At 45.1% G+C, this 9593-nt stretch overlaps 1 protein-coding gene across 1 annotated transcript; it reads right to left on the bottom strand.

Moving 5' to 3' along the window:
* Positions 1-476: 476 nt before the first annotated feature.
* LOC123443895 (ATP-dependent zinc metalloprotease FTSH 9, chloroplastic/mitochondrial) lies at positions 477-7160 on the bottom strand. The gene is made up of 17 exons (XM_045120441.1): positions 6517-7160; positions 5663-5816; positions 4904-4993; positions 4682-4770; positions 4468-4591; positions 4159-4278; positions 3955-4005; positions 3630-3691; positions 3241-3298; positions 2885-3010; positions 2734-2814; positions 2452-2581; positions 1983-2131; positions 1560-1841; positions 1396-1485; positions 1150-1203; positions 477-1064 (listed from the first exon to the last, which is right to left on the bottom strand). Exons 1-17 carry the CDS (start codon positions 7008-7010, stop codon positions 924-926), a joined length of 2295 nt encoding a protein of 764 aa, XP_044976376.1. The 5' UTR covers positions 7011-7160; the 3' UTR covers positions 477-923.
* Between the last annotated feature and the right edge of the window lie 2433 nt (positions 7161-9593).

Raw genomic sequence — 9593 nt, forward strand, 5'->3', positions numbered from 1 at the left:
CATGGATGTATAGAAGCTTGTTATTCGTGTGTCAAAATCATGAGTTGGTCGCAAGATCTTATTGGTTTATCCAGCTTGTTTGGGACTAAAGGCTTTGTTGTTGTTGTGACACTGCATTTCTGAGTTATCTGAATTAATAAACTGAAGTTGTGCTATGTTTTGTTCTGTAACATGGTCATATGTATCCTAGATCTTTTGGGAAAACTTCACTGCAATATCTTCGCCAGACGGTCCGATGCTTCCTGGCTGAATACAAACGACTAGCAGAGTCACAGCAGGGTAGATATCCTTCCCACAGGCACTCAGCCTGACGCTAGTGAAGCCTGCACCCCCTTTTCGATTGCTGAACCGCTGAGCTTTTGCTTACATCCTTTTACAACACCAATACATATGAAACTTCCATGGGGTAAAACTTAAAAAGACAGCACTTGCTGTTTTGAACAGCAAGTTTCTGAAAAGAAAACCAAAACAGAACATGACAGGCATAATAATTGACTACATCCGTGTAACATGTTGCGTCGCAATAGAATGAGACAGTTATATGTACGATGTCCTTTAAACAATGGCGGGCACAGAATTGAAAAGAAGAAATAATCTAGCATTCAAAATATGCAATGTCGCACCTGTATTGCTTCCCTATCTAAACCAAGTATGATGCACTTCTCAACTCAGAGGCTTCATGTTGGGCAAAAGGCAGGCGCTGGTGAGTCTTGCCAAGTCACAGATATGGCAATAGTTCACGATAATGCAACATCCTCCGATAATCTCATCTTTCAATTTCCTGCATGCCAGCCTAATGGTGCCAAGAAGGAACTGCACCTAAGTTTACCCCACTTTGCAAAATGGTGAGCAATGACTTTCCAATTACTGTACACCGATTTACAGTCGGAACTACCACCTTGATGCAACAAAAGGTAATATGTCTAAGTTAGCGCAAAGGCTTCTTCTTGGAAGGGAAGCTGTGGTTCTTCTTGGAAGGGATGAACTACTTTGTTGATCTCATCTGCCGTGAGAGTTTCACGCTCCAGCAGAGCATTCGCTAAAGCATGTAATTGCTTCTCATGCTGAAAAAAAAATTGGATCAGTTGGGCACCGAGTTAACTAAAAAGTAAATATGTTGACAAAAGCCATAATGGTTTAGAAGCAAACCTTCTTCAGCAAATGTGTGACCCGTTCATAAGCTTCTCTCAGGAGTTTGCCCACCTGCAAGGCCATATGATGAGACAAATGCGAGAGAAATGGTAACTATCCCCTCTGGTAAGAGAGGTTCATGATAGCTCGGTATACTGATAGAGTATGCAAAAGTGCAGCATACATCGGTCGCTAGCTTATACCGGTCAGTGGTCATATGCTAGAAAAAAAGCATTCACAGCCATAAGACCAGCGGAAATGTACCTCTGCATCTATTCTTGACTGCATGTCAACACTTGGTCGTTCTTTTACATGCACAGGACCAATAACATTACTCATCCCACAGTTTGATACCTATACAGCCAGTCAAATGACATTAGACACATCTAACAAGAAAAAAAAGAAATCTAAGTGGGTGAAATAATCACCATATACTGAGCGAGCTCTGTTGCAGTATGAAGATCATTTCTTGCGCCAGTTGTAACATTTTCTTCCCCAAATATGAGCTCTTCAGCGACCCTTCCACCCATGCAAACATCAAGACGTGCCAGGAGTTGTTTCTTGCTGATAGAAGTCTCATCCTGTGAGGGAAGTTGTGTAACCATTCCAAGGGCAGATCCACGAGGCAGGATAGTTGCCTTGTGAATGGGATGAGCACCCTTAGTATTGAGTGCAACAATAGCATGCCCACTTTCATGGTAGGCAGTAAGCTAAGAAACCAAGAAAATAACAAAAATAGTTAGTGCAGAAATTCACATCTTCTTCAGTTTAAAATTTTCAAAGACATGGATGCTACAACTACTAGTTCAAGTGTGCTTAAGAAAAAGGAAAAACAACTTGAACAAGCATGCCTTTCTTGATTCGTCAGAGATGAACATTGATTTCCTCTCAGTTCCCATGATGATACGATCTTTGGCGAACTCCAATTGTGAAGCAGTCAACTTGTCAGCACCTTCAACAGCAGCCTTAATTGCTGCAATGTTTACTAGGTTTGCAAGGTCTAACAGAAAAAGGGAAAAAAGATGAGCCGGTATGAGTCTCACCACCACAGCACCATATTGCTGCCAAAATTTATAGAAGCTTCAAAGGTAAGACATTTACTATCTTATTCTAATGGAAAATAGATGGAATGTCATGGCTTTATAAGTGTTACAAGTTAGGACTTAATAAAATGGTGACGCAGCAGAAAAAATAGGAATCCAGCTGCTAATGAGAAAGTACTATCCCATCGCTAGGCAAAACACCTCATAGTCCACAAACTTAGATGACATAATGCTGCAATTATCATTTCAATGAGATTTAAAGGGAAGTTGTACGCACCAGCCCCATTAAAGCCAGGGGTACTGCGGGCGATTGCGTTGACATTCACATCAGTGCCCACAGGCTTGTCTTGCAAATAGAGTTCCAGAATATCTTGGCGGCCTCGCACATCAGGACTAGGGACAACAATCTAGTAACCAATGCCAGCAGAACTAAATAAAATTACATATTTACAGGAAACTTGTTACAATAAATCAATATGTTATTGCTGTTCTCTAAAAAAATAAGAATTAGATGATAATGGTTGTGAAGATTAAAAACAATCTACTCAAGAACACTTACATGTCTATCAAATCTACCAGGTCTCGTAAGTGCCGGATCAAGAATGTCTGGTAAGTTTGTCGCAGCCATTACTATTATTCCCTGTATACATCGATTGTAAACTAGTTAGACAAAGTTCTACATCACTCTATTCACTTATGTGATAATGTACCTCATTTTGTTCAAAACCATCCATCTCAACAAGAAGTTGATGCAATGTTTTCTTTGTGTGCCCTTCCCACTGTTTTCTAGTTGATCCCACTGCATCTATTTCATCAATGAAAACAATACACGGTGCCTGTAAAAAGGAACAGTTAAAAGTTACTCACACAAAAAAATTGTCATTATGGAGGTACGTCATTTTTCACTGATAAAACAAATTAAGCTTCACCAGTTTGTCTGTTCACGAGATGAAAAGGTAATCGCAATGGAGCATTTCCCGTAAGCTAAAAGAGCACAGAGAGCGCTCGATTTATAGAAGGAAATGCTGGAGCTAAGCTCAGGTGGCACAAGAGAAGCGTAAAACACCTTTTTCTTTGCAGCTTGAAACAGGGATCTCACTCTCCGAGCACCAACACCAACAAACCTGACAAGATATGATGACAGTAAATTCTGATTAAATAAAAAGACATGAAGGTGGGATAGGGAGACAGCTGAAGGTAGCAAATTGCAAATGCTTCACTAGCTATGACTCATGCATGCCTAATAAATATCATTTTGGTAGTGCTTCGACATAAATCCAGAATGATCTCAAATTGCAACACATGCAATGGTACAATGCCAAAAGGCCACATTTTCGGAGGTCATGCAACGAATTGCAACACATAGGCAATTTTTGCAATACGCGGTTAGCACTCTAAGGTCATCAAAAATACAAGGAAAATATAAGTTCAATATCATATTAGAAGAGATCTTACATTTCCTCAAATTCAGAACCTGCTCGGTAAAAGAACGGCACACCAGCTTCCCCAGCAATGGCCTAAATCACAAAGCCAGCTCTAGTAAGGTATGCATTTACCAAGGAACTGCTTGTAGCAAATAGCTAGAAACGCCTGATAATAGAAAACTTGGTTTTGAAAGGTAAACAAAGAACCTCATTTTTTTGTATGTACAAACACAAGTACAAAGAACAGCAAGGACCTCACAAGTGTGTGTGTGTGAGGGGCGGGAGGGGGGGGGGGGGTGAGTTTCTTTTCTCGGTTCGAAAAACATGAAGCAGATGTTCTTCCAGACAAGTTGTACCTTAGCAAGCAGCGTCTTCCCAGTTCCTGGAGCTCCAGTTAAAAGTATTCCCTACAAAAACACATTTTCAATTATAAAGGTTCTATTGAACCAGTATTTCATAAAATATATATTGACCTACAAAGATGTATCAGATATATCCCATACATCAAAGTACATAGCAGATTGAAAATGTATCTTGCAGATTGATATAGAACAAATTACCTTTGGTAATTTTCCACCAAGGCGAGTAAACTTCGTAGGATTCCTTAGATACTCAACAACCTCCTCAAGTTCTTTCTTTGCATCGTCACAGCCTTTGACATCCTTAAATGTCTTCACATTCTGCATATAAAACGGTATAAATGGATCATGTGGAATATACATATGTTTACTCTCATCTTTGCACTGCGCAATTGTACCATTGCATACCAAAAGCAAATTAAGCATATACAATAAAAGGAAACACAAAATGCACCCAGTAATTGTATTTTTGCACAACTGAGAGTGGAACAAGACATCATCAAATCTCACCTTCTCGGGTGTTACATCCTTATTCAACTCTTTTGCAGAATATGATGAACTGGAACCGACACCAGATGCGCCTATTCCACCTAGGCTACCAATATACTTCTGAAGCGCGGCAGCACCCATTACCCTGGAACAAAATGTGTTGATCACTACAAAAAACTGACATATTAAATGTTCCAAGAGATTAGAGTCATGACTTGTGGAAGGTTGAGCATACCACATAAATCCAACAGCAACTGTGAACAAGATAGTCGAGAAAATCTCTTGAGCAAACCGAGTTGATCTACCAGTAGCTTTAGGATCAACCTAATGATGGCATACAGATAGGCAAACATTATATTGGGATCATATGGTGAAAGCAATAACTGCCCCCATGGCACAATGAAAAAGGTCATGAACAATACCATATTGGCATGCTTTGAAGGTTGAGCGAACTTACCATTACTACATGTAATGGTTGCTTGTCAGATATCCCAGGATTCGAGAAAGGCTTGTCCTCCCCAGATACACGTTGCTTCAATTCTTGCAACTACTGACATAAATGTATATATATGCAGCAACCGAAAGAGTGGGTTACAACATGGTGACTAATGTTTCAGAATATTACAAATAAACGAGATAGGAGGGAAATTTATGCTACATTAAAAATATAGGAAAAAAGGGAAGTTCAAAGCTCTAAGCTTTTGTTGTTCAAAGATGATAGAAATATAATGAAGAACTGAAACAGTGTTGATTGAGCCGAGTATCTGTTTTCTTGAATAACCTTTAGAAGAACAAAATGGAGTATTTCAGCACCAGGACATAATGGAACTTCATTAAGTGATGTATTGTTTGAAGTATCACAAGTTCACAAGCAGGACAGTTTTCAAGCTGCATCGCTTGTCAAGTGCCATATTGTCAGCAATCTCACCAAGTTCATAAGCAGGATAGTTTTCAAGCTGCATCGACTGACTAGGACAACACAAAATCTTGACTGACATACTCCCTCTGTCCCAAAATAAGTGTCTTAAGTTTGTACTAACTTTAGTACAAAGTTGTACTCCCTCCGTCTCAAAATAACTGTCTCAAGCTTAGTACAATTTTATATTAGAGCTAGTACAAAGTTGAGACACTTATTTTGGGACAGAGAGAGTATTAGACTTGAGACACTTATTTTGGGACGGAGGGAGTACACAATAGGCTTGCAAAGGAAACTTACCAGAGCTGGTAGGGTTGCTGAACGCCCAGACCGTTCATCTGGTAGGTAATCAGCTATAGCGTTGGTGAGAATAAGAGCTCGTAGGTATTCTGCAACCCCCTTGCTATCTACCGCATGACTTCTTTGCTCGATTCTTTTGATGACATCCTCTGGGCTGCCAAGATGGAATTTACAAACCACATCATTCTTTAAAATCTATATAAATAGGACACTGGACCATGCTGCAATGTGCAAAGAAAAACAAAAAGAACAAGTAACCCATTCCAATTAATTGCTACTCCATTTGTACCTAAATGTAGGACGTTTTGGCAGTTCAACGTCTTGCATTTAGGAACAGAGGGTGTATTTTAGTACTAGTATCAAAATATAGCAGGAAAAGTACATTGTACATTGTTCCACATCACATATGAATGACAGCATTATTTAGGTACCATCAAACCAAATGCCACTGAATTCGGCTATTTAGCTACAAATTTCATGATTTCCTAGATTTGAGATTCAGCAAGGCAATGATCCACCAAATGAATTGTCAATCACTGGTCATATTCAGGTTGAACTAGTGAACGTATTGACCAATGAACTTGATTGTACTAATATTAAATCGGTAAAAAGGAACATATTTATCAAGGATCCAATCCATTCAACATCAGAAAAGCTAGAATCAATGTCTTGTTAAAACTTTGTTGCCACCGTGTTATTAAGTAAGTCGATAGTCCAGCCCTATGGATTAGCAAGTAATCCCCTGATACTCAGCCACCAAGAAACACATTTTCCAAATGTCCCCAAAGCAGCGCCCATTTGAGTTGACTCGTCAGAAAACAGCAAAGAATTGTTCTCGTCGGCGAAAGGCGCACCTAAACTTGTTGAGCTCGTGGAGCAGCGCGCTCTGCTTGGCAGGGTCCTTGGGGTCGGCGTCGGCGTCATCGATCAAGCGCTGCAGGCGGCGGTCGGGACGCCAGAACGGCCACCAGCTCATCCAATCGCCAGACACCACCCAGTCGAAAAACCTCTTTACCGCGTCGACCACCGCGGCCGCGAAAGCCACGGCCCAAACCCTAGCCTTATCCACCAGGTCCTCCAGCTCCTCCTTCCCGTCGCGGGCAGCGGAGCCCGTCTCGACCTCCGCCTCCGGAGCGGCCGCCCCCGCAGCCGCGGCGGGAGGCTCGGGAGCGGGAGAGGGTGGAGTCTGGGGGCCGTCGGCGGCCAATGCGCGGAGGGAGAGCGGGGGGCGGCGGTGGTGGCAGGAGCGAGGGAAGGAGACGGAAGCGGGGGCTGGTGGCGGCCGGCGGCGATGGGGCAGGGGCGAGGGGAGAGCGCGGAGGAGGAGGGAGGCCTGGAGGGCGCTCATGGCGGTGGCGGCGGCGGTGGAGCGGGCGGCCGGCGCCGGCGAGGTGGGAGACGCGTGAGTCGTGACTTGCCGGGGAGGGAGGGAGGGAGGGGTTTCCCTGGGAGCGTTTTCTGTTTGTGTTGTTTTCCTTTTTCACTTCTCGGTGGGCTCCGTTTCGATTCTAGTGGACACGAGGAGTAGCCTTATCGCCAGCGAGCACACGGAGGCGGTTCGGTCGTTGGCAGCACTCACGCGGAACCGTTGGTTCGGAGGCGAGCGACGTGGACGGACGGCTCAGCTTCAAGGGCGATGTCGTCGATGGGACTCCTTGGCCTCGTGGTCGTGGGCTCTGGGTCGGTGCTGGATTTGAGCTCGGCTTGCCACTCTCCTTCAAGCAAGGGACCAGATTCTCTCTCTCATGCACGCATGGACAAAGCAACATATGAAGAAACGAAAATCTGCTCTCAAAGGAGAGGGAACTCCAAGAGCAACTCCAATTTTGCGTGTCCGTTTGGATCATCGCAGACACAAAATACAGCCCGAAGCATCGATTTAGGCGGATACGCGTTCGTTTTTGTCCGCCCGCGTCCCATTCCACGGTTAAATTTGGATCGGATTAGTGTGACCGCGGACACGGGACACACGTGCGGGACGTCCGCCCTTCTCCTCCGCATGGCCCGTTCGTCGATGGCACAACGCCACTATTTCCCTTCAATTTCCCAAAAACCTCCCGCCCACTCGCACGTTATGGACGACAACGCGTCGACCATCAACGCCGCTACAGGCCTTGCCTCCGGCGGTCCCGTCTCTGTCAAGGATGGATGCAAAGGACCGGTGACGACCAGGAAGAAGAAGGTTTTGACGCCTGAGGAGCGCACCGTCCAATCGGCGAGGAGGAAGCACCGCCGGCATGAGCAAGAGGCCAGGGAGGAGGCCGCGGCCGCATCCAGCATCACCGCCGCCATAAATCGGGAGGCCGAAGCCGCGAAGAACCACCAGATCATCGCTGCCGCCATGAGGCAGACCCTGCCATGCTAGGGTTGAACCGAGGCCGACACGGGCTCGTCGATGTCGTTGTGTCCGCGGCCAGCACCAATGCATCGTTGCCGCTATCGTCGTGCATCTCCACCGCGTCACAGGGGCAAGGCTTCGAATGGCATCACCCGCAAACCTCCCGGTTGTCCAACTCTACGGGCTTTGGTTCGCCGAAGGTGACCATGGCCGTGCCTGCCACGCTTGTGCTGCGGCCATCGATCTCAACGCGATGCTTATGAGGGTGGATCGTCCTCTGGGGGTGCGTGCAAACGGCCTCGCTAGCTCCCAGCCGACGCCCTGGGGAACACCCGCAACCTGTTCGATAGAATGCGATCTCCAGAAGATGAGGCCAACCGCATGTTCATGGAGAGCCTCGTCTATGAAAGTGGTGGCGACGGCATTCCCTTTGATCCCTATGAGACTCAAAGCTAGGATGGTCGCACCCCTTTCATGACCGGGCACGATGGCATTGGGTACCCGTTTGGTGAAGACATGGTCGATCCCCTCATGGAGGACCAACTCGGCTTGGGCAGCTCTTTCCCGTTTGGTCATGAGTTCCCGCAAGTCTAGGGCCTTGATGAAGAGGATGAGGAAGTGGACATCGATGTAGAGCCATTGTTCGATGAGCTCCCCGCCCAAGGCAATGCAAAGAAGATGCGGAAGAGCAAGCGAACCAAAGAATACACACAAAATGAGGAGAAACTCCTTTGTGAATGTTGAAAAGACGAAGGGCAAGGAATATGTGCTTAGACCAATGACCCTAAGGCAAGTCATCATCGACAAACAAAATACATCCCATCATGGAGACAAAAGTGAGAGAGCGAACCATCTAAAAGAGAGTGAGCGCCAACCTGAGTGATTCCATGATGAGAGACAAGAGGGATCTAGTTCTTTTAGCCACAAAAAGAGACTTGAGGGATGTGAGTGGGAGCCCATCACCCATTCTTCACTTTGTACTTGTGTGCAAAGATGAGGTCGTAAGGACTAATGCTTCACAACATCTACCTCTTGTGTTGTCTCGTCTATTGCAGGAATTCCAAAACGTCTTTCCCGACGAGCTACCTCCGGGACTACCACCAAAACGAGGGATTGAACATCGCATCGACCTCATACCCGGAGCACCGCTTCCTAACAAGGCACCTTACCGCGTCAACCCCGACGAGACCAAGGAGATACAAAGGCAAGTTCAAGAACTCCTAGATAATGGGCATGTACGTGACAGCCTAAGTCCTTGTGCGGTTCCGGTAATTCTTGTTCCTAAGAAAGAAGGTAGTATGCACATGTGTTCGGATTGCCGCCCCATAAATGCTATCACCATTCGTTATAGACATCCTATACTTCGCCTTGATGATATGCTAGATGAACTTAGTGGTGCCACTATATTTTCCAAAATTGATTTAAAAAGTGGTTACTATCTTATACACATACAAGAAGGTGATGAGTGGAAAATTGCGTATAAAACCAAATTTGGTCTATATGAATGGCTAGTGATGCCTATGGGCTTATCCGAAGCACCAAGTACTTTCATGCGTGTCATTCATTATGTCTTGCGCCATCTCGTAGGTGATT

The sequence above is a fragment of the Hordeum vulgare genome, chromosome 3H (assembly GCF_904849725.1).
Source record: "Hordeum vulgare subsp. vulgare chromosome 3H, MorexV3_pseudomolecules_assembly, whole genome shotgun sequence".
Classification (NCBI taxonomy): domain Eukaryota; kingdom Viridiplantae; phylum Streptophyta; class Magnoliopsida; order Poales; family Poaceae; genus Hordeum; species Hordeum vulgare.

Excerpts from the sequence above, each read along its gene's own strand:
- LOC123443895 (XM_045120441.1), bottom strand. The coding sequence starts at position 7,010 with ATGAGCGCCCTCCAGGCCTCCCTCCTCCTCCGCGCTCTCCCCTCGCCC. Across the intron at positions 3,692-3,954 it reads GGAAGACGCTGCTTGCTAAG|GCCATTGCTGGGGAAGCTGG; the intron begins GTACAACTTGTC and ends TTTGTGATTTAG. Across the intron at positions 1,486-1,559 it reads CAGAGCTCGCTCAGTATATG|GTATCAAACTGTGGGATGAG; the intron begins GTGATTATTTCA and ends CTGGCTGTATAG.